At 39.8% G+C, this 26,114-nt stretch overlaps 1 protein-coding gene across 2 annotated transcripts in view; it reads left to right on the top strand.

Annotated features, from left to right (window-relative positions):
- ACDO1 (Protein kinase superfamily protein) overlaps positions 1-3,828 on the top strand; it is a 70,601-nt gene extending 66,773 nt beyond the window's left edge. For both annotated transcript variants that reach the window (XM_086521028.1, XM_086521029.1), the window contains 6 exons: positions 2,150-2,277; positions 2,347-2,418; positions 2,520-2,626; positions 2,695-2,833; positions 3,075-3,144; positions 3,272-3,828. In XM_086521028.1, the coding sequence (XP_086377154.1) occupies positions 2,150-2,277; positions 2,347-2,418; positions 2,520-2,626; positions 2,695-2,833; positions 3,075-3,144; positions 3,272-3,336 (581 nt within the window). In that variant the 3' untranslated portion in view covers positions 3,337-3,828. The remainder of the gene's footprint in view (positions 1-2,149; positions 2,278-2,346; positions 2,419-2,519; positions 2,627-2,694; positions 2,834-3,074; positions 3,145-3,271) is intronic.
- The last annotated feature ends 22,286 nt before the right edge of the window (positions 3,829-26,114 follow it).

The following is a 26,114-nucleotide window of genomic DNA, read 5'->3' as shown; positions in this document are numbered from 1 at the left end:
GCTTCCGAACGACGCATAGCACATTCATGCCACTTGTAAATGGACGGAACCTCAAGGCCAAGGTACTTAAAGCTCTCAACAACTTCAAGTGTCTCATTGTTGTATACAATGCATGGCTTCTCCCTATGGTTGGTTTTCACAAGTATAGCCTTTGTTTTGGATTCATTCACAATCAGCCCACTATGCAAGCAAAAGTTCTCAAGGACAACCATAAGCTTTTGTGCATCTTCTAAAGTGTGTGCTAGAAGCACTACATCATCCGCATACAACAAAAGCATGATTATTGCATTGCAAATAGTTACCTCTTCAATGCCTTCTTCTTGCATAAAGTCAAGTACCATTTGTTTTAATTGATCGATTTATAGACCAAAGAGTTGGTGACAACAGACATTCTTGTTTAACCCCAATAGTGCTCACAAAATTTTTTGAACTTCCTCTTCCCATGCGCAATTGACACATCACCTTCTTATAGATTCAAGAAACTGCAAGCATAAACTCACTTGGTACTTAGGAGTTCTTCCATCCTTTTCCACAAATTGTTACATGGAATCATATCAAAGGCTTTCTTAAAGTCCACAAAACAACAATGCAATCGCTTGCCTTTCAACCGACTTTCCTCCATGAGAACACGAAGAGTCATAAGATGATCAATGGTGCTATGGCATCGACAAAAACGCCCTTGTCCTTTTGCACGCTTTTCATTCTCTTTAGCTCAATCACTCAATTTCATCTCCATTATGTACCCAAACAACTTTGCCATAAGAGACCGAATCATTATAGTCCTATAGTTGTTTACATTTTTTACATCCCCTCCTTTATGCAAAGGCTTGACCCAATTAGTACTCCAATTATAAAGCATATCATGTTGAAGTGCAAGGTTGAACATATCACACATCCACTCATGGATAAAGTCTTCTGTCCATTTGATCATCTCCGGCTTGATACCTTGAAAATCTCCCGCTTTGCAAGTGGCCAACTTTTCAAGCCCACTGCATACATCCTCAATAGCAATAAAAGAGGGCATATATGGGAGTGAATCATAAAATGACATTTTTTAAGCATTTGGTTGCTCATATAATTGCCTACAATGTGTGTACATATCCACTAGACATAAGTTACCAAAATTCTGAACCCGCTTGCCCCTCAAGTTTCTCCAAAATCTTCTACATGCACGCGCCTTTTCTTGGACTTGAAAAAGTTGTTGCTTTACTTCCCATCTTCTTCTCTTCTTTTGAATTAATGCCTTGTATGTATGCAAATGACTTTGATAGTTATCTTTGTCCATAGCTGCATCAAGCTTTATCAAGGACTTTCGAGCATCTTGACATTCTTTATCAAACCACCTTTTGCATGATCTATCTTTGTTGATACCATGGAGATGCTTTATGGCAAAGCATTGTTCGACACAAGAACAACTAACTTTCTTGAAATCTTCCCATTTAGTTTCCAATGGAGCGAAGAGAGAGAGAGAGAGAGAGAGAGAGAGAGAGAGAGAGAGAGAGACAATATTTTCTTGATGTGAGAGAAATGCTTTCTTTTTCCCAATTCACAAAACTTCATTATAATTGGTGTCTCGTTCGATGCGCCCTTACGTATTCTCCATGTATCTATAGGCATCTTTTCTTTTGACCCCATTTTCATGCACAAAACCAATGCATCCTCTCTTGGACTCTTGCCCCCTTCCCATCCCACAACTCCTACATTCAAAGCTTATATTCTCCTCCTCTACTCTTCCTCCTATGTATCATTTATCATTATAATACTTGGAGAAGAAGCCGAGGGCCTAAGTTTTTGCTTTTTATCCACTTCTATCCATTTAGTATTTTCCTTGTTTTGTGTTATGACATTAGTTTGTCCCCTCAATCCATTCTCCACGTGTGACTTCAGCTCCTTGTTTGTTCTTGTCATTGGACCTATTGTATGATTTTGAGTTGTCCAACTTGTATCCGCAAGTTCTTCTTGTGGTCTTCAATCAAAGCATCCTTTTCTCCCTTATATGCAGTTTTCTGGTTCCGGTTTCCAAGATTCATAAGTAGTGAGTGCATCATATAGTTTCGATTGCACCACTACTACAGACAGAGAGAAGGTGCTATGTTATGTAGAGGAGGCTAACTCAAGTCTCTGTTTTGTGATTGTTGTTGCATTGCAGCTAAATTTAATCAGATGGTTTACCAGTATCCTATACGCATTCCTGAACGGTTTTCTTTAGTTATTCGGTCCCTTCTGACTCAAGAGGGAATTTGCCTTACTTTGCAGCCTGACTTCAAGTTTCTTGAGGTATAATGAATAGGTTTCATTGTGTATGGATTCAATACATGTCACCTTTATCAATGATGCTTTGTGCAGGTAGCTTACCCATATGTAGCTAAGCGCTTGCTAACTGACCCTGATCCAGCCTTGCGGGAACGGCTTATTCAGGTACTCTTTCTGGACAATTGGAATTGTATCTATTAACTTCACTGTGGAAGGTCTTCTATGGCATTAAAAGTTTCCCGTTCTAAGCTATTAAAGGAATGTAGGTTCTATTCAAGGATGGGGTCTTTCAGTGGAAACGGTTAGAAAACTTGATTGTGCTTGCAAGAGAGCAAGTTGAGATGATGTCTCCATTGCAAGCAAGAGGAAAAGGGTAAGGTGTTAAGCAAGGCAATGTTTATTGATCTTGTGCGGAAAAATTACATTCAAGAATCTTTGCAGGCGAGACTTATTAAAATCATCGAAACTAGATCTCACTGGCACCATAAAGGACGGTGCAAGAGTTGTACTTACAGATGCTGGAATAAGACGGCAGCTACTCATGGCCTTTACAGAGGACTCCAGGCTGCACATACAAGAGGTCAGTATTGCCTTACCCTTATAATAGAATGCAATGTGATTGCAACCTCTAGATTTGATAACAAAACACAAATTACCATAGGGTTATGCATTTTTGTAATGTTGATGAGTTCAATAATGATCCAATATGTGAAACATTTCTGCAGCCACAGTATGAGATGGCAAGAGATGAGCTTCTTTTGCTTTTGCAGGCTCTCCTCTTCATTTACTAACATAAGCACCTTGCCTTTTTGTGATGGCAGCTTCTGGACATATATCGGCTCGTAGAAGGGGAATTTGATTTTGGAAATTTAGTGGTGGACATTGTTCAAGGTTCTCTCTCTCTCTCTCTCTCTCATGTCAAAGGTTGAGAACTACTCCAGGACATAAGCTATCATCTTGTGTCGAAGACTAAGCTCTCCTTTAATGCTATGCGATTTAATCTGATGTGCGATGCCAGGGATACCTGCTGCAACAAGGGATTTGATGCTATCTTGGAGTGAATCGGTTCTTGTAGATCGGTGATCGAGCATTAGTTGTACAATGATGCAATTCAAGCAAGCATCTCCTTTGAGCAGATTTATTCATTCTTTGGCATTCTCGTGAGGGAGCTCATTTCTCTTGAGGGATTCAATGGATGGCCGCGAAGGATGAAGACATCCTTTGTGGGTGAAAATTCCTTTCGTTTGCTTGCTACAACGGGTACATTTTGGGGAGCTGCAGGTGGAGTTTTTGTGTTGCGTGTCCAATTGACATGATGATGTCAATGAATCATTCATAAGCTGCATCAGCTGAAAACAGAACATGTACACTAAGTTATATAATAGGTCACAGACAACTGTTGTATAAATTATTGGAAGGATTGGCTCCTTGTATCTCTATCTGGGCTAGCATTATAGCTTGCTCTGTATCTTGGCTCAAAGTCTAGACACATGAACACACAATTGAATAACAGTGTTCATTCGGAACATCTGGAAAACTGAGGTTTTGAATTTATACAAATTCTACATGCTCAAACCTCAACGTGTTCTCTCTCTCTCTCTCTCTTCTAAACAAAACACACACAAATTCAAAATTGCACTGCAAACCATGCTTCTCATTGATGTAAACAAATTCTCAGTATGCAGAAATCTCTGGAAAGCGCTTCATCTCGCCACTGCTTTTGGCTTTGCTAAATCCGAAGATGGCTTCAATCTAACGTCTATGACAAGCAAGACATTGGTCTCTGCAATTATGGAAATAATTAAACATAGATTTATTGGGCAGCTCCAGCCTCGAGTAAATCAAGGAAGCCAAAACAAGAAAAGGCAGCTCCTATAGCAAGGCAATTAAGATCAAAAGTAAACAATTGTAGGCGTAATTTTTTTACTTCTTTCAATTCAAGCGCATGTAATTGTAGGCGTGTTTGCAACGTCTGGCTCTCAAATGCGGAGTGAGTAGCATGAAAGAATCATTGCATCATGAAAGCATCAAAAGAGTAGCTATTCAGCTGATTCCCTTAAAAGGCATCTTGTGTGAATGTGAAGCTTGAAGATCCTGAACAACAGTGCAAAAACAATGCTAAAGTGGCACCCAAGCATGACCGACAATGGCTATAAAAAAACATTATTAAGCAAATGAAATGTGTAAAAACGTGTGAAATCATAGGCTCGGCTTAGCACCTTTTTACACAATATTTGGCATACTGGGTCTACGCGCAGATTAACTGGAATCCGTCTCCCAAAAGCAAAACACACAAAACAATCCTCTCTCTCCTCTCTCTTCGCCCACATGCCTCGCTTGCCTGCACAGGATCTCCATCGCCCACCTCAGCCCCTGCGTGGCAGCTCCCTCACCTTTTTCGTGACTGCACCGCACTCATGCCTTGCACCTGTGGCACGCAACCAGTGCACCACACCTCCCCATGAGTTCCTCTCTCCCTCTCTCTATCTCCTAGCTCCTGGGGATCGCAGACCTCGCCATCACCTCCTCTCTCGCTCTCTCTCTCTCTCTGGCGTTCGCAGACCACGCAAAAATCTACTACTCTCTCTCTCTCTCTCTCTCTCACAGACACGCACACAGCGTCGCATAAAAAAATCTAGGGAAAATTACCAAAATGCCCCTCTAATTTGAGGAAATTCTCAAAATACCCCTCAAATTTCAAAAATTCCCAAAATACCCTCGATATTTTGTCATATATTCCCAAAATGCCCTTCAAGTTTTCCAAAATTCCGAAAATACCCCTGGTTGTGAGAGTAAATTTCTCGAAAAATAAATTTTTTTGTAGGTCTTCACAAGATGCTAAAACTACAATTTGAGTTGGTTACGTAGGCTTTGGAGATGGATTGCTTCATTATTTTTAGACATAATTGCATTTTTTGCGATGGTAACTGGTAAAAAATTACATGCTGAGCACTCAAAAACGGATCTCAATTGTCAAAAACGAATGAAGATTAGAAAATATTGAACAATCCAACCAAAATAGATAAAGGGTATTTTGGGAATTTTTAAAATTTGAGGGGTATTTTGGGAATTTCCTCAAATTAGAGGGGTATTTTGGTAGTTTTCCCAAAAATCTACTTCTCTCTCTCCCTCTCTCCTCCACCTATCCGGCAAGCTGTTCACATCTCCCTTTCCATCGATCACCCAAGAGGGCATCTCCCGAGATACCCTCTAATCAGAGGTGCTTCAAAATTGGGGAGACATACTGGCTTGGCTTGAGCACCTTTTTTGGCCTGCTATTGTTGCCTTGTGTTTTTTCTCGAGTCAAAATTCACTTCTGTTATAAAAATTGAGAGAATTGGCTATTGGTTTGAGTTCAACTTGTGATAGATCTTTTTTTCTTTGGTAGTAGTAATACGAGTATTCCCGCTCGCATGTCACAAATCCTGTCCGTAAGGTTGCTCGGTTGCATTCGAACCCATGACTTGGGCTAATGCTCAACCAACCAAACTAGCTCCTTGGACCTTTGTGAGAGAGATTTTACTTGTGTACTAAATAGATGAGCCAACAAAGGAAAGCTCCAAGGGTCTCTACTCTTAAGGCGAAAGACTCTTATTGTGTCCTTTCTCTTTTCATAATATATATAATAATCTCTAATGGTTGTATCGTGAAGAATAATTGAAGGTAGTGGCCCTTTCTTTCTAAAGAGATTTTGTGGGATATCGATTGTAGGTATAGTCACAAGACACTAAATAAAAATGTCCGCCATGTAGGGTAAAGTATCCAATTTAGAGACTAAAATTTTTGGGCCCCAAGCTTGAAACGGACCCACCTCAATTTAGAGACAGGAAAATTGACATATTCTTAGAATCTTGCCTATGTGTTTTGTTGTGATTTTTTGAAAAGTGTACCAAAATTGGGCCTTGAGTGTTTCTAATGCATCAAAAAAGGTCAAAATTGAAGTTTCTTAAGTGGAGCACTGAAAAAAAATCTTTAAAAAATCAATCTTGGTATCATCGGATTCATCTTTTCATGAGGATTCTAATTGCAATATTCAAAATGATTAGATTTGTAAAATCTCCCTCAAGAATATTAAAAGTAAAAGGCTTGTTTGTAAACTGTCCCTAAACTGGCTACTTTACCCTAATGACTTAGTCACATAACCAGTCATGGCTATCATGGATGCATGGAGAGCATCCATGATACCCTTGAAATTGAGAGGGCATTAGGTGACCTATGGTCCTAGCCTGTTTGCACTGATATCTTGGTTGCACATCCCTACCATGGCCAACCTAACATGCTTGTGCACTCTTGGTTGCCCATCCAAACCTACAGCTTGCACTGTCACTTGGATTTTGTTCGATATTTGACTACCCGCCTACATGGCGAGCAGGCGCCTAATGTTACACAACCAAAAAGATTCTTGAAGGGAAAAATATCCATCAACAAGACAAGAATATGTCCGCACGATTCTAAGAAAACCGTTAAAACTTAAGAATCTTAGGAGATGCCTTCGAAGAAGAGCAGGAGAATGGTCGCAACCTGCAGAAGGGGGGCAGCGTGGCCTACAGCAGACGAACCAAACCACCTTAATGTATGTCAAGGGGAGTTGGCCTAGTGGTGAAGGTGAGGGGCTCTAAGCGCACCCACTATGGTTCAACCCCTGAGACATGCAGGTGTGTGTGAGTAGGTGCAATCTCGTAAAACTAGTCGAAGCGAAGCTTTGAACAGTTAATTTTTTTAATAGAAAAATCCCCTTAATATGTATGCATATGAAGCTTGAAATATTATGAATCACCACACATGTTTACTCATGTGATATCATACATAAATTAAGGGTGGTCGCCTTGGGAAATCCCATGCCATTACACGGCTAATTTCCTACCATAGGCTTCATGGCAAAAAATTGGCCATGTTTTGACACAGGACCACCATGAGGACGCTGGAAAGCCATGAAATGTTGTAGGGGTAACAAAGATGGTGCAACCCTTGCCCTTGCAAAGTTTCTTCATGATCCAAAGACGTCATGACAGTCTCACACCATCATATGGTCAATTTACTGCCACACAGACCCACTATATGAAAGAGTTGTTTCAGTATGAAACTTGAGGCATTGTGGCTCTCCCAAATCTATAGTTTTATGGTTTGAGGGTGTGAATTTCTGATAATTCACTCCTCTTAAGCCTTTTTGGCTATCTTGGTATAGGTCGTCACAATGACTAGCCCTTATCGGTGGTTATGGCCAATCATCACCTACCTTTGAGGATCCTCTATGTCCTAGGTTTGGGAATATGCCAAAACTAGGATTTTGACAGATGGCTCACATTGGATTTTGGCATATGTTAAGGCCCTGGTACTAGCAAATAATGCCACTCTACTAAGAAAATTTTCACACATAGGAATAAAAATTGGAGCGTCTATCCCTGCAAAATTTCATAGCTATTTGGAATTATTTGGTTATATTAATGGGACCTCACCTTGTGCCAAAATCTAACGTGCGACCATATGGCAAGCATGACACAGGGTAAGGCTCATTCATGACCAATCCATGCCAAGTGGCTATGGAACTTTGCATCCATCAAACCCCACATGTGGAAATATCATGGCCATTTGGGATCATTTGGTTGTGTCGGGGCCTTGCTCTATGCCAAAATGTAAAATAATCATCAAATAATTGCATGTTACATTTTGGCATAGGGCAAGGCCCCAACATGATCAAATGATGCATATGATGATTGACCTTCAAAAGAATTTAGGTTTTTTTTCTCATGTGGGCAAAAACTCTCAGCCAATTGGCACCACTTGGTAGTGTAGAGGCCTTACCTTGGTGACTATATGTGTCAATTTGGGCATAGGATAGCGCCCCCGCCCCCCCCCCCCCTCTCAACACAAAACCCCATAGTCAAATAGTGCAAGATGTCTATGAAACTTTTGCAAGTACTATATGGGTCTTTTCCTTGTGCTTTCAAATTCTCACAACGATCGAGCATTGTTTACTTTTTCAAGGCCTTAACTTATGCCAAAATTTAACATGCTAACATATGGTGAGCACATTGAGTCCTAACATAGGGTAAGGCCTTGACATGATGCACCAACCCCAGGTGGATATGAAACTTTGTGTGCATGGTAAATTAGATCAAACCCCCATGTGTGAAAAGTTTCATGTCTGTCTAAGATTCTTTGGTCATGTCATGGCCTCCAAAATCTAATTCCTTGCCATATGGTTGCATGCTAGATTTTGGCACACGGTAAGGCCCTGATGCAACCGAATGGTTATGAAACTTTGCAAGCATAGAAATCTGTGTTGTTTCCCTATGTGTGCAAGATTTTTCAATATCTGATACCATTTGATCGTGTCAGGCCCTTGCCATGCGTAAAAATTTAATGTGCCGCAATATGGCAATTTGGGCATACGATAAGGCCATGACATAGCCAAGTGGCATGAGATGGATATGATGTACAAAATAATGAAATAACTTAGGATCATAATAAGAGGCAAAGTCATGAAAATGAGCCCAAATGAGAAGACATGGTGAACATGATGTGGAAAGAGTGAAAGTTGCATAATGGCATTAGCATAAGCATGGGTACAAAGCGGGTGCTAAGCACCTTTGAGTGAATTACCTAATTAAGTGTCCGTGTGCGCATGCGTGCCTTTATATAGGCATAGAATGAGCTAAAGATGTTGGATTAGAAGTAGCTAGAAGTTTCTAGGAGATGAAGCTAGAGGTTTCCCTATGAGATGCCCTTGGAATCTATAATATGCTATGAAGATGGTACATTTTTTAGGTGTCCAAAATATTTTGCTAGCTAAGGGTGTGTTCATGCATGGCACATGGAAACTTTTCCAAAATTACCCGTTTGAAGTGTTACTTGGGAGACATCTACATGATGTTATATAATGTTTCCTCTTAAAAGTGTACATGTGATAATTCAACTCAAAACGGTGGGAAGGTCTTACCTCAATTGATCAATTGAGGTAGTGTCTAATTCCAATTTAAAATCCATAGGGAAGGCCTAACCCTTTGGAGCAATGTCTAATCCCTTTACAATGATGCATGGTTTACATGAAGCTTTTTGGTACAAGAACAAGTTTATACATGTATAACTTTTTGCCTTCCTAAAGTGCCTTAATAAAACTCTTCTCTATGAAAGATCTCCGCTTATTGAAGAAAGAACCTCATCACCCCAAAGGATGCAAGACTGATAAGCATGTTATTGTGACCAAAAAAGAGGTTTCCCAATTGGGATAGAGGGTTGACATGCCTAAATGGGATAAAGAAGCATAGAAGAATATTCCTCAACGTCTCACATATGAGTGTTTACTTTGGTGACAATCTCTAAGAGCATCATGGTAGAAGAAGAAGAAGTCTTATTTGAGGATTTTCAATTCCTCCTGAAAGTCTTACTTGAGATTGAGTTGGTCTACCACCCCAACTCATATCCGCCGCCACCCCAAAGTCATGTTCGTTACCACTACAAACCTTTGGATTAAGGCAAATGAACATTTTGGAGGCTTCAAATACAGAGAGATTGATGAAACTTTTCATCATGTTGTTATGTTGGAATATTCCCTTTTAGATGATTTCCCCCTTTTAGAAATTTTATGAGGAGAAATTATCAAAGGAAAATTGCTTGAAGGTCCCTCTCAAGAGAATTTTCAAAAGGAATTATTTAAGAAGGGAATTCTCCTTCTTAAATAATTATTTAAGAAGTAAATACTTAAGAAATAACTCCCTTTTTTTTACATGCACTATTTTGAAAAGTTCATTTCTTAAATAACTCCTTTATCTTTTAAAAAATGGGAGAGTTCTTCTCCTTGCTTGACGCACCCTTTCCCAGTGTAGCAAGTGCGAGGTGAAGGAACCATGAAAGTAATCTGTTTATGTTTTTCTTTAAAGATGTTCCCATTGATAAGCTTGCTCCAACTATTTTGTACACCTTGCAAGTCATGAGTTGTATAGTGCCGACATGCAAGATATGAGAATTTCTCCTTGAGCCACCTACAAGCTATAGGTGCTAGCAGATTGGGCAGGATAGCACCAAGATGGGTTCAAGAGAGTCTAGGTTGGGGTTGGTTCCAAGATCGTTGGAGCTTTAACATTAAAATATTAGGATAAATAATTACAACAAGATTAACACAAACAATGATAATGAGGTGACTCTTGTTAAAATTAGTAGGATGGAGCTTAATGAAATAAAGATAGAAAAGTGATGGCTTGATGAAAGCCAAGGTAGGTTCGAACTATAGTGAAGGAAGAGCTCTAAAAAATAATGATAGCCGAAAGTCGATGGCTGGAATTCAATGGCCGGTGTCCGAATTCAAAATCGGACTTGTCTTCTCAAGGGTGGCCACACATGGACGGATTGGAGGGTCTGATTTGGACTTATCTACACAAGGGCGGTACACATGGTTGCCCCTCATGAGAGAGGGCAGCCCTTTTGGCCTATAAAAGGAGGCCATTTCTACACATATTTCATAATGTGAAATTGATGTAACAAGGTGAGTGTGAGGTGGTGAGAGTGAAGCAAGGCAGGAGCTCTATTAAGGGTATAATTCCTTTGTAAACTACTTCTTGTTTTAAAGTACTAAAGCCTTTGAGTGGCTGCTTTCCCGTGGACATAGCCCACATTGGGTGAACCACGTAAATCGTGTGTACTCTCTCTCTCTCTCTACTCTATAATCTCTTGTGTGTGAAATCTATCTCTCTCCATTAAGTAATCTACTCAAATATCTATTTAGCTACGTCATATTTCCTAACAACTGGTATCAGAGCAAGGTTTGCTCGTAGCTAAATTATCTCAAGGAAAGGATTCCTTGAATTGAGTGGGAGTTATGGCGGAGGAAGGGAAGCTCAAGATTGAGAAGTTCAACGGCAAAAACTACCAACATTGAAAGATGCAGACTGAAGACTATCTCTACCAGAAGGACCTCTATTTGCCACTAGGCGGTCTTGCAAAGAAGCTGATGGCAGATGAAGCATGGATTGTCCTTGATCAAAAGGCACTGGGAACAATCCGGTTAAGCTTGGCGTCAACAGTGGCCTGTAACGTTTCGGAGATGAAGACCACAGAGGACTTGATGAAGTCACTTGATGACTTCTACGAGAAACGATCGACATCCAATAAGGTATTTCTCATGAAGCGCTTGTTCAATCTAAAGATGAATGGTTCAGTTGCAGAACACCTAAATGACTTTAACACAAACATAAGTCAACCTCGATCGGTGAAAATCAATTTCGATGACGAAGTGCGAGCTCTCCTTATACTATCATCTCTACCGGATAGTTGGGACGTCCTTATGATGGTTGTAAGTAATTTTATCTCTGGCACAAATACTCTTAAGTTTGATGATGTTGTGGGTGTTCTCCTAAGCGAGGAAATGCGAAGGAGAAGCACAGGAGAATCATCAAGTGCTGCACTATCAGTGGAAACAAGAGGAAGGCCTAAAGAGAGGTTCAAAAACCAAAAGGATTGTGATCGCTCAAGGCGGAGCAAGTCACGCACAAAGTTAGTTCTTGAATGTTGGAACTGCGGAAAGAAGGGCCACGTCAAGAAGGATTGCTGATCCAAGAAGAAGAAGGAGACAGAGTCTCAAGACAACAAGCCAACATCGGAGGCCAATGTGGCAGGTAAAGTAGAGCAAGATGCTCTAATTCTCTCATTGGACAATGTGTCTAATTCTTGGATAGTAGATTCTGGGGCTTCATTCCATGCGACACCACACAAGCAACATTTCCAAGATTACACCAAAGGTAATTTTGGGTATGTATACTTGGGAGATGATGAAGCTTGTGAGATTGTCGGCAAAGGTACAGTTTCTGTCAAAACTGCTAACGGAAATGAATGGAATCTTAAAGACGTTAGGCATGTTCCATCTCTTCGCAAAAATTTGATCTCTATAGGACAACTGGACGATGAAGGTCACAACATTGCATTCGGAAACAAATGGTGGAAGATCTCAAAGGGATCTTTGGTGGTTACCAAGGGAGAAAAGGTCGGTACACTTTACTTGTGTACTGTTAGCACACAACCTTCAGCTTGTGCAGCAACTACAGAAGTTGATAGTGTGGTGTGGCACTACCGGCTTGGGCATATGAGTGCCAAAGGAATGCAAATCCTTCAAACAAAGAAGCTTCTACTATTTTTGAAAGAAGTGGACTTAGAGTTCTATGAAGATTGTGTTTATGGTAAACAAAAGAGGGTAAAATTTTAAAAATCAGAAAATAAAAGAAAAAATAAAAAACTTGAGTTGGTTCATTCTGATGTTTGGGGTCTTGTAAGTACACCATCACTTGGTGGCTCATTGTACTATGTAACATTCATAGACAATGAGGCTAGAAAAACATGGGTTTATGTCATGAAGAATAAGTATGATGTATTTTCCATATTTCAAAGGTGGAAAGTCTTTGTGGAGAATGAAACAGGTACCAAGGTTAAATGCCTCAGATTCGACAATGGAGGTGAATATTGCAGCCAAGCTTTTGAAAGCTTTTGTGCTAGCAAAGGCATTTGGAGGCAAAGGACAATCCCAAGGACACCTCAACAAAATGGGATTTCGGAAAGGATGAACATGTCAATCATGGAGCGAGCACAAAGCATGCAGCTACATGTAGGCCTACCGCTTGAGCTTTGGGCGGAAGCTGTAAGTATGTCTGTGTACTTAATCAACCGGTCACCCTCAACGACATTGGATGGGGGAGTTCCAGAAGAGGCATGGACAGGTAAACCGGTGAATTATGCATTTCTCAAAGTATTTGGGTGTGAGGCTTTCATGCACATAGATAGAAGCCTAAGATCAAAGCTAGATGCAAAGTCCAAAAAGTGTTTCTTCATTGGCTATGGAGAAGGTGACTTTGGGTATCGCTTATGGAATCCTGAAGATGGTAAAATCTTAAGGAGCAGGGATGTAATTTTTAACGAACAAAATATGTACAAAGATTACTTGGAAAGAAAACAAACAAAAGAAACAGGTGATGAGTACATGGAGCTTGAGGACAGTGAAGACTCAAGGACTGCAAATGGTGACAATGTCAACCAAATGAGGAGCCTCAACCTATTCCCTGAAGATCTATAAGAGCAAGTAGACCTCCAGAAAGGTTTGTTCCTTCCTTCAACCATCTCTTGATCTCAGATTCTGGAGAGCCGGAATCATACGAAGAAGCTATGCAACATGAATCCAAAGAAGAATGGACGAAGAGCATGCAAGTGGAGATGGACTCACTACATCGTAGCCAAACATGGGAGTTGGCTGAGTTGCCTAAAGGTAAGCGGGCACTTCAAAACAAATGGGTGTACAAGCTGAAGGAAGAAGAAGGTGGAAAGAAAAGGTACAAGTCTACGCTTGTGGTAAAAGGGTTTTCTCAAAAGAAAGGTATTGACTTCATGAAATATTTTCTCCTGTTGTAAAAATGAACTCAATTAGGCTTCTCTTAAGCCTTGTGGCTGCTCATGATCTAAATCTCGAGCAAATGGATGTAAACACGGCATTCCCTCACGGTGACTTAGAGGAGGAAATCTACATGCTTCAACCAAAGGGGTATGAAGTAAAAGGTAAGGAGAAAATGGTTTGCAGATTAAAGAAGAGCTTGTATGGTTTAAAGCAAGCATCAAGACAATGGTACTTGAAGTTTGATGGATGGATGTTGGATCATGGATTCACAAGATGCAACCCGGATCCTGCGTCTACACGAAGAATTTGGGAGATGGGAAATTCATCATCCTAATGTTGTATGTTGATGACATGTGGATTGCAAGTACTAACATGTAGGACATCAAAGACCTAAAAGAGGAGCTCTCTAAATATTTTTCAATGAAAGATTTAGGTGCTGCAAAGAGGATACTTGGTATGAAAATATCAAGGGACAGGACGAAGAAGACAATAAAGCTATCTCAAGAGGATTACATCAAGAAGGTACTAGAAAGGTTTGCAATGCAAAATGCAAAACCAGTTTCTACACCTTTGGCTGGTCATTTTAAACTAATGAAGGATATGTGTCCAAAGACACAAGAGGAGATGGCCTATATGTCTAAAGTTCCATATGCTGCAGCGGTAGGTTCTCTAATGTATGCTATGGTCTGGACAAGGCCAGACATTGCACATGTAGTGGGAGTTGTGAGTAGGTTCATGGACAACCCAGGTAAAGAGCATTGGCAAGCTGTGAAGTGGATACTTAGGTATCTAAAAGGGACAATAACAAAGGCTTTGTATTTTGGAGGAACTGATATTTTTCTTCAAGGGTATGTTGATGCAGATATGCCAGGTGACAAAGATACTCGAAGGAGCACTACGGGCTATGTATTCACGGTTGGAGGCACAACAGTAAGCTGGGCTTCAAAGCTACAGAAAGTGGTCTCACTTTCTACCACGGAAGCAGAGTATGTAGCAATGACGGAGGCAAGCAAAGAAATTCTGTGGCTTCACAGATTCTTAGAAGAGCTTGGATTCAAACAAGACAATTGTGTCTTTTACAGTGATAGCCAAAGTGCTATCCATCTTGCGAAGAACTCAGCCTTTCATTCAAGGACAAAGCACATTGAGGTGAGATATCACTTCATACGCACTCTTTTGGAAGAGGGGCAGCTAAAGCTAGGAAAGGTGCATACAAGTGAAAATCCTGCAGACATGTTTACAAAGGTGGTCAACAAGGAGAAGTTGAGCTTTTGCTCATCTTCAATTGGCATTCAAGGATAAGAAGCCAGGATGGAAAGCAGTCAGAGGTTTGTTTTGGAGATCAGTTTCCAAGTGGGAGATTGTTAAGTATGGAGCCTCATTTACCCCTTGTAATTTTCTGTGGTAAAAATGCACATTTGTAAGGCCCCCATTATGAGGAGAAGCCATCGTGCGTGAAGAAAAATAACTCGCCGAAAATCAAAATTTTCTCGGTCAACCAGAATATTCCTTTTCACTGGAATATTATGGCCGGATGACGGCCGAAAAGTGGTCGAAAAACGACTGGTCAGTTGGCCGATTGGCCGGTGGTCGATAGTCAATGGCCGGTGGTGGCCGCTGGTCAGAATTCAATGGCCGGTGGCCAAATTCAAAAGTGGACTTGTCTTCTCAAGGGCGGCCACACATGGGCGGATTGGAGGGTCTGATTTGGACTTATCTCTCTCTCTCTCTCTCTCTCTCTCTACCCTATAATCTCTTGTGTGTGAAATCTATCTCTCTCCATTAAGTAATCTATTCAAATATCTATTTAGCTACGTCATATTTCCTAACAATTTATGGAGTAGCTAATAAGAATGTTCAATTTAGAGGGATGAGATACTATCATATAGGGAACATGATAGAAAGTGCAATAACTATTGTAATAAGGTGCTCAAAGCCATGTAAGAATGGGAATTACGATGGTGGGATGAGATACTATCATATAGGACAAAGGATGGCAAGTGCAGTAACAATTGGATTAAGGGGCTCAAAGCCATGTAAGAATGGGACTTACGATGGTGGGGGGTGTTAAGGAGAATAGAAATGGGTAGTAATGAGTTTCATGTAGGTTAAGAGATAAAGTTGGCATAAAGAGTCTCAATTGTGGCTTTGATACCAAATGTATGAAATAATGCAAAAGCGTAGGATCATAATAAGAAGTTTGACCATGAAACTGAGCCCAAATGAGAGGACATGGTGGACATGATGTGGAGAGAGTGAGAGCAAGAAAAAGCATAATTACATTAACATAAGCATGTCTACAAAGTGGGTGCTAAAGACCATTGGGTGCATTAGCTAACTAAGTGATAATGTGGGTATATGTGTCTTTGCATGGCATGGAATGAGCTTAAGGTGTCGGGTTAGAAGTAGCTAGAAGTTTCTAAAGTAGTAAAAGGTGCTAGAATTTTTGTGACGAGATCCTTTGGCATATGGAAGTGAGGAAAGAATATTTTTCTAGCTAATTGTGTGTTCAGTGTGGTACATGTACACTTCGGCCAACATATGAAACTTTGCACACACAAGGGTTTCAGGATTTTCCGACACACAATCTGATGGCCATCTAGCAATGAGGATGTAATTCTAGGAGCACCATGGTTTTGTCACTTGGCTGCTCAATTTAAGTTTCATGATAGATTCATAAGCTTTCATCATAGAGATAGAGCTATGATTCTTAGTACTAAGGGGAAGGGAAGTACAATTCCACTGGTATCACATGTATTTATACAAAAATCAATAAACTTTTTTATACGTTTCTTGTTAAAGACTCTTCTCCCACCACCATGGAATTTAATACCAACTCATGTTGTAATGATGAAATGAATCACACGTCTTTCCTTCAATCATACAATGATTTCTTTTTTGATTCTATCCCAAGTGAATTCCCTCTCTCAAGAGGAGATGATGCCATAAGCTTGAGCTAGTGCCTACAACCGCTCCTCCTACTAGACCTCTTTATTGTATTTCTCAGGCACAACAAGAGGAGATTCTCTCCCAAGTTAATGACGTCATAGAAAGGGTATGGTACATCCAAGATCATCTCCTTTTGCCTCACCTATTATTTTAGTGCAAAAATAAGGATGGGTCTTGTCATATGTGTCTGGAATACCGTACACTAAATAAGTACACAATAAAGAATCGGTTCCTAGTTCTTTGTATGGAGGATATATTTGATAAGCTGCAAGTTTCTTCCTACTTCAATAGAATTGAATTTAAAAGTGGCTACCCTCAAATAAGGATTGAGACTAGTAACATATATGAGACCATGCTTCATATGTAATTTGGGTTATATGAATACACTGTTTTGCCTTTTTTCCTTACCATTCTCCTTCAACCTTTAATAGGTTCAAAATCATAGAGCATAATGTTAAGTGAGTAGATTAAGGTGGATAGATTAGGCTTGCATTCATGATGATGGTGAAAAATCATGTGCAGCTACACTAAGCACAATCAATAGACTCAATGCACAAAGAAAGTAGGCTTAAATTGGATTGATTATTGAACTAGAGTGCAAATACATAGTGAGCCATTATATAGGCTTATGGTGGGAAAAGCTTTGGATGACATCATAAGTGATGATAGGCATCAACAAAGTAGGTACAAATTGGATTGATTATGGTGGGAAAAGCTTTGGATGACATCATAAGTGATGATAGGCATCAAGATCATCCCAAATCTCATCTTGGTCATGCATACCTCTCCATGGGTGTGTGTGTGTGTGTGTGTGTGTGTGTGTGTGTGTGTGTGTGTGTGTGTGTGTGTGTGTGTGTGTGTGTGTGTATGTAGCATGTGGATTCAATGCAAGCATCAACTAAAAGTAGTAGGCAGGTCTAGTAGGCAAATACATTGAATCTAGATAAGGTAGAGTAAGGGGAGATCTCCATGGTCTGGGCTTAGGCACAAATCCTAGCAATCCTCTCCTATTTGTGTCTGAGTAAATAAAATGTCAAAGGTAACTTCTAGTGGGGTCTAAGTTTCCCATCTAGATAGGTGTACAAAAGAGTGCCTCCCCTAGAGAGTAGTGGTAGTAGGGTGTAGGTCAAAAGTCCCTCCCCTTGAGAATGGTAGTCAACAAGGGTGTAGGGCAAAACTTCCTCCTCTAGAGAATTGTAAGCAATTAGGGTGTAGGAAAAGAACAAAGTGAGTGCATCAGAGTACATCTATGTAGCAATTTGCTTTGTTTTCTTCTTCATTAGATTCTTCAGTAATGTTGAATTTGCCTTTATCTTTGTATAGACACGAGTTAGACCCATGATTGTTTTTACCACAATACAAACAAGGGTTGATTTTGTAACATTTTTGGATGTATGGTTGGTGTGAGTGCAGTGTTTGCACCTCTTCTTCATTTGGTTCCTTGATGCTATAGCGACAAAAGATCCTACAGAACTCTTTGTATCTAAAATCTTATTCTCATGCTCTTGGAGCAACTTGATGACGTCCCCCAAGTTTGGTACAGGCTCCTTTTCTTTGAAAACTGTGACAATATGACCATAGTTTGCATCTGGTACTGCTTTGCATAGAATGGCTACTTGGTTTTCGTTCTCTACCGGGCATTTTATGTATGCCAACTGGGTGCATATGCTCTTCATTCGGTTGACAAGAGAAGAAAAATCTTCTCCTGGTTCCATGGTAAGACCATAGAGCTGCATTTTGAGGGAGATTTTGGAGTGTTTGGCTATATCTCCAAAGTGTCTCTAAGTGTGACCCATGCATCATATGAAATAGTGCATTCATCTAGGTAGTGGATGTAATTATCCCCTACAACAATGAAAAGGATCCCCAATGCTTGCTCATCCCATGCTGTGAATTGTGCATGAGACCCTCTAGTCTCGATTCTCTCTCCATGTCCCAATGTCTTGACCGTGGACCATAGCTGCTTCTTCATCAAGTACCCCTTGGTTTTTATTTTCCAAGTATAGAATCCTTGGTTGTCAAAGATTATCCTTGCCCATAGTGTACCCCAAAACTGTGTGTAACAAGAATGGTGCACTCGTAGAAGTGCATGAGAGGAAGGTCTTACCTGACTCGGGGCATTGTCTAGTCCTCGTGTGATTTGTGCACTAATCTTGTAAAAGATTTTATAAATAGAAATAAAAGCTTGTGAAGCCTCTTCACTATTATGAAGCACCTCTTCACAAAGCATAGAGACTTTGAAGTGCAAGGATGGTTCTCTTTTAGTGCTTACAAATTTTGGGGAAGTTACTTTTAAACTTAGGGGTAACATACCAAAAAATGGGTTACGGAGAAATGAGCTTGGAGAGAAAGGCAGGGGTCCTTGTGTGAATGCCTTCTTTGAAGGTGAAACTCTACAGATACTCCTATGGACACCTTCTTTGGAGAAAAAAAACTCAAGCTCTACAAAAACCATGGGAATGCCTGCTAGAGTGTGGGTCGAGGCTCTTGATTGGAGTGTGCCCTTTGTAAAATCTTGAGGTTACGGTATCCTCCAGAAGGTTGTTCGCGAGAACGAGTGTGATGGATTCGATCAAAAATGAAAATGGACTTGTGGGGAGGCGTTACATCCGGATAGGATTGAAGCTAATGGCACGTGAATGGTTGCTAGTGGACCCACCCAACGCCAACAAACTAAGTTGGAATTTGTTTGAAGTCCTCCCAAGAGCTTAAAATAGCATAACTCAAGCAAAGCCATGTTTAGGTTGATTCCCCTAAACCACGCTGACATGCCTGGTTTCTTGTCGGATGAAGTGAAGCATGCAATATTTGAGCTTTCTGCAAAAACAGGAAGCTGAGGGCTTATGAGCTCAAAAAGTCTCCAAATGAGGCATGCTTGGGCTCATATGAAAGGCATGGGCAAACACCATTTTCACACAAAGAATTTTGCAGGGAATGGGCAATAGTAGGCACCAAAAAATGTAGAGTGAAATTTCACAATATGTTGCTCTCTCTCTCTCTCTCTCTCTCTCTCTCACACACACACACACACACACACACACACACACACACACACACACACACACACACACATGAGTCAATCTAATGCTAACCCTGCAAAATCCTATATGCAATGCAAAGAGGTATAAGTGGCGGCCATTGCAAGCAAGAGAGAGAGTGAGCTCCAATGGCCTATCTTAGAGAGATTGATACAAACACAAACCTATCAGGGTCTAGTGCTAGACCAAAAGCGACCTAACTTAAGCTCTAATACCACTTGTTAATTAAGTAGATTAATGTGGATAGATTAGTCTTTCATTCATGATGATGGTGAAAGCATCATGTGCAACCACAATAAGCACAATTAGTAGACTCAATGCACAAAGAAAGTAGGCACGAATTGGATTGATTATTGAACTAGAGTGAAAATACATAGTGAGTCATTATATAGGCTTTTGGGGAAAGCTTTGGATGACATCATAAGTGATGGTAGGCATCAATATCAGCCCAAATCTCATCTTGGTCATGCATACCTCTCCATGGGTGTGTGTAGCATGTGGAGTCAATGCAAGCATCAACTAAAGTAGTAGGCAAGTCTAGTAGGAAAATACATTAAATCTAGACAAGGTAGACTAAGGGGAGATCTCCATGGTGTGAGCTTAGACACAAATCCTAACACATACATGGGAGTATTCTTTTGATGATATAAATCATCGACTCCAAGACTTTGGAAGAGCACAAAGAGAACTTTTTAAAGAACTGTGTGTTAACAAGCTCTATGTGAATGGAAAGAAAGGTGAATTCTTTCTCAATGACATACGACACTTGGGTCATATTATCCCTAAAGAAGGAATCTATATAGATCTTGATAGACTAACAAATGAGTGGCCAGAACCAAAGAATTTACGTGAGCTAAGAAGCTTTATAGACATTTTTTTAGACTATACACGATTCATTGAGAAATCATTTATAATCATGCCACTCTATGATTAACGAAAAGAAAGTTCTGACTATACATGATTCATAGAGAAATTATTTATAACAATTAGGCCACTCTATGATTTAACAAAAAGAAGGTTTAAATATCATTGAGCTATTAGAGAGAATCGTGTATTTAATGAGCTGAAATAAACACTTATGACAAAACCACTTTTGGTTTTACCAGATTTTACTAAGCCTTTTGAAGTCCATTGCAATACATGTGGTGATAGCATTGGGACAGTCCTCTTCAAAGAAGGACATCCCATTGCTTATGAAAGTTATCGATTACACACACAAGAGCAAGTACTTAAGGTCTATGAAAAAGGATTTCTTGTAGTTATTCATGCACTAGATACATAAAAACATGACTTGCTAGGGACACCTTTCATCATATGCACAAGTCATCAAAGTATCAAGTACATTCTTACACAAACCAAGCTTTCCCACAAACAAATAAGGTGGGCTACTTTTCTTTTGCAATTTCATTTTCACATAGCTCACAATCTAGGGGAAAGTAAAATGGGGTTGCAGAACGACTCTCATGTTGGCCAAGGGTCAACATTGTCTCTATTGCATACAATCATGACCTTACAAGCATGATTGTCAAGTCTATAAAAGATGAAGACTATGTGACTTTTTTAGGCTGATAATAGAGAATGACCTTTCTCATGAAAGAATGGATTTTCACTGCATGGTTCATAAATACGCATAAAGAATTTGCACAAGAAGGTTATGTATGAATCACATGATCCTCCTTGTGTAGGGAATTATAGAATTTAAGCAACAACCCAAGCAATTGAAATTTATTTCTATCAGCCTACTATGCGGCGAGATGATATTCAAGACTATGTAAAGAAATGCATAGTATGCCAAAAGGTCAAGTATGATAGACACAAGTTCCATGGATTGTTGCAACCTTATCTTGGCTTGCCAAAGTCAATATATGGAATTAAAGATATTTGGACAATAATTGATTGATTTAGTAAATAGGCTCATTTTATTCTTGTTAAGAAGATTATTAAATCACATCACATGGCTACTTTAATTTCTCAAATTTTTAAGTACCATGGTATGCCAAGTTTTATAATCTCTGATAGAGATTCATGTATGAAAAGTCTCTTTTGGAGGGGGGTATTTGAAAATATGGTCACACATCTTGATTTCTCTTTAGCATATCACCCTCAAACGAATGGAACAAGGTTGTCTAGATTTTTATGTGAACAAGGGGAGCTCCGACAACCTGAGGCTATACTTAAACACAAAAACAATGTTTTGAAAAATGGAAAGGTAATACATAGACATTTGATTAAAGTTTAAGAATTATTCACATCAAGACTATAAATGGATACAAAATGTTCAATGATTTCATGCAATGTTTAATTTCTCTTAATGTGCACTAAAATTTTCTTTGTGTACACTAATGTTTTCAATGAGTAAGTTTGTGATGGTGACATCACCAAAACTTCGTCTAAACTTTCCATCTAGATTAAGGAGAGTATTTTCACTTAAATGTGGATCCCAAACAAAAATGGGCTACCTTCCACTTGATCCATGCATAGCAGAGGACGACTATGATCTCAACGGAGGGGTATGTCGTCAAAATATAATTTTGACATATTTAGGCTTTGCCATGGCTTTTCTCTCTCCAAAAAAACACTATACTAGAGAGAGAAAGCACATTTCAAAGGATAATGAGGCCAAGGAATTGCACACGAAGCACCAAAGGATCAATGCTACTTTGTAAGTGCATGGAATTTTTTAAAAGATCTCACAAGAATTTTATAAGGCTCAAAACGACAAAATACAGCTTATGGTGGGTGGAACGGTAGGCAAACTAGGGAGAAGGGTTTATAGTTCCATGATTTGACCCCTACACAAAGTTCATCAAAAGATGCTTTCAAAACTACAACACATCTATTATACATGTTGACCAAAGTTGTGCATCACATATCTTTTCACAATGCCCAACATTTAAAAATGTCATCTTGAACCTCTTTGCCCATGTCAATGTCTTGCCTAATGCCACATGCCTTTAAAGTGATAATATAGGTCACATGGCATCTGTAGAGACAAGAATTTGATCAAAAACTTTTTACCCTCAAAATTGCAACCGCATATGAAAGGATGCCACTTTGGTTTCATGGCTTGTCTCAAGGGTGATCATGTTCATGACTCAAGACATTTTTATGATGAACACTACAAGAGATACTTCACATTAGCAACGCTCGCAATGCGACGCTCAAAAGTGAAAATTCACGGCGTCGCTATCAGTGTCGCTAGTTTATTTGTAACATAGCGACGCTCATAGCGACGACTATAGGATGTCGACAAGGGTAAAAAATAAACCGAGAGCGCCCGAAAACTCAGATCCAGATCTGATCTAGATCGAGTTTTCGGTGCTCAAGCAAAGAGGTAACCGGAGCTCTCCCTCTCTCTCTCTCTTTCTTCTCCACACACACACACACACACACACACACACAAGGAGAGGAAGGAGATCCACGTATGCTCCTTCTCTCTCCTCTCTCTTATGTTCCCTTCCCCTCTTTCTCTCTCTCTCTCTCTCTCTCTCACACACACACACACACACACACACACACACACACACACACACACACACATTGTGTTTTTGAGAGAGAGAGAGAGAGAGAGAGAGAGAGAGAGCACATGCATAAACAAAACACACACACACACACACATGCATAAATAAAGAATGCATACACACATTGTGTGTGTGTGTGTGTGTGTGTGTGTGTGAGAGAGAGAGAGAGAGAGAGAGAGAGAGAGAGAGAGAGAGAGAGAGAGAATAACAAACCAAAGAGAGAGAGAGGGGGGAGAAGACGAAAGGGAGAGGTAAGGGGAGAAAACAAAGAGAGAAAGAGATTATGTTAAAATTTAAATTAAACTAGGTTACATTATATTTAGATTTATGTTTATGTTGAGTTTAAGATTATGTTAGATTTAAATTTACGTTAAATTAGATTTAGATTTACGTTAGATTAGATTAGATTTAGGTTTATTTTGAGTTGAAGATTAAGTTAGATTTAGATTTACGTTAAAATAAATTTAGGTTTATTTAGGTTAGATTAGATTAGATTTAAGTTTATTTTGAATTAGATTTATGCTAGATTAGATTTAGGTTTATTTACGTTAGATTAGGTTTATTCTGAGTTTAAGATTAAATTAGATTTAGATTTATGTTCGATGGACTAGCTTTTTATAGATTTATGTTAGATTTTAGTACATGTCAATGAAGGTGCACTTTGCCCAATGAGCAAACACTAGTTACACAACAATATGTATATTCCCATCAGAATCTGACACCTATTAACTCACACACTAACCATATTAAAATAGCCGCGAATCACCACATGTTCAATTAGATTAGATTTAAGATTAGATTTTGGATTGAGTTTTTGTATTAGAGTCTACCTTCGAGATTATGGTAAAAAACTTAGAGTTAGACGAACGGTGATCCCTCTCTTCCTCTCTAAGGATGCGACCTTAAGCTGGAAAACTTTCAACGACATGATACTCAGATTGGAGGCCAACATGTAATGTGCTAAGTAATCACTCGAATAAAGATCTACTGTGAAAAGATGTTAAGATGCTGTGAAATGATACAGCTAGAGAAGAGGTAAAGGGGTTTTGTCACTACACGCACTATTATATAGACGTGGGTGTGTAGATTTCTTGTACCCACAAGTATAGGCATTGACCAATAAAGACGAGATTATAGCCTAGTGATTCTGATCTCCGTGCACCTCTAGACCGAGGTCTGCGGGGATTGGACATGATTAGAGAATGTGAGGTAGTTTACAGTGTGAAGAAAGAGAGAGAGAGAGAGAGAGAGAGAGAGAGAGAGAGAGAGAGAGAGAGAGAGAGAGAGGATGCCAATAGAAGATTAAATTTGTTGTCTAGGTTATAAGATTTTTTACCCTCATTATGAGTAGTGACAAGGATGTGGGGCCGTCCAACCGAAACACCTATCTCTCAACGATGATCTTATGTCCTTATAATCAATGCAAGCATGTTGTGCGACGGACAAGACGTGTTTCTTTGCAACACGTTCGCGAATTTGGCGAGTTCGATCCATCTATTATAGATCGAGTTTTTACCAATTATAACTCGTCGAACTCTGACACTGGCAAACATGCAGCAATCTTGCAACCCAATAGACATATTCACGGGCGCTTTGGTCAAGCAGCATATGTGAGACCACAAGATGTAGCCTCTGACAGGTCGGGGGATGATCATGCAGAACACATTCCCAACGAGGCAATGTTTGAGCCCGAGATCGATAAAATGATCGAGATGATCATGGATTCAGAAAGGCTTATCTATGATGATATGAAAAGTGAAGCCGATACGCCATTGTATGATGGGGCATGTGTGTCTAGATTAAAGGCGCTCCTGGTTCTTCTCAACATGCAGACAAAGTTTGGATGGAGTGACACTAGCGTCACAACGCTTTTCAGGTGATCTATTACAATGTATTTACTTTAATAAAAAACTCTAGATGTATAATAATCTGATAGATTTTTACACAATTGTACCGTATTTTTTTCGCTATGTAGATTGCTCAAAGAGCACATACTGCCAGCTGATAATGTGATGCCAGATTCCAGAGAGGAAGCAAGAAAGATCTTGCAAAACTTTGCGATGGATTATAATTCGATCCATGCCTGTCCTAATGACCGCATTCTTTTCAGAGGGGAATACATAGACATGGAGAAGTGTCTGAAATGTGATTCTGAGAGATATCGAGTAGATCTCCACGGAACAAAAAATCCACAAAAGGTTTTGCGATATTTTTCTCTGCTTCCTCGCATCAAGCATTTCTTCAAATGTAAGTCCATGGCCGCCCTAGCATCATGGCATGAGGAGAATAAATCTTCGGATGGTGTGCTACGGATTCCTGCAGATTGCGCAGCCTGTAAACATATAGATGAAACATGGTCCGATTTTGCCAAGGAAGCTCGAAATTTGTGCCTAGGCGTGGCTATGGATGGCGTAAATCCATTTGGTCAAAGATCAACATCTTATAGTGTATGGCATGTTGTCATCGTCAACTACAACATTCCCCCGTGGTTGATTACAAAGAAGGGGCACCTATGGCTAAGCTTGATTGTGCCGGGGGGGGTATAAAGTGAAGAATATGGATGTGTATCTTTGTCCACTATTGGAAGAGCTACAACAATTGTGGATTGGCATAGAAGTGGTGGATATGAGCCGACACACAGGTCGACGGAATGCTTTGATCAGAGGCATTCTAATGTGGACCATGCATGACTATCCCGGACTAATAGAATGCTCAGGTGGGTTACACTTAAACTCAAACACTGTAAATCTTGGTTTTTCTCAAGCTTATCTATTATCATGTGTATACATGCAGGGCTTCAAACAAGCGGATACAGAGCATGTGTCACATGTGGACCTAGATTGAATGCACGTCGGGCGCCCTCATTGAAGAAGCAAATCTACGAAGGTCATCAAGCGTATCTTCCAGAGAATCATGTGTTACGCAATGGATTTTTGGGAAGAGAGCCACCGAGGATGTCTGCACAAGCATGGTTAGAGAAAA

Source organism: Adiantum capillus-veneris, chromosome 10 (genome assembly GCF_014529385.1).
Source record: "Adiantum capillus-veneris isolate H3 chromosome 10, ASM1452938v2, whole genome shotgun sequence".
Taxonomy (NCBI): domain Eukaryota; kingdom Viridiplantae; phylum Streptophyta; class Polypodiopsida; order Polypodiales; family Pteridaceae; genus Adiantum; species Adiantum capillus-veneris.
Note: the sequence above shows the minus strand (reverse complement) of the source record. Positions and strands in the feature narration are given on the sequence as shown.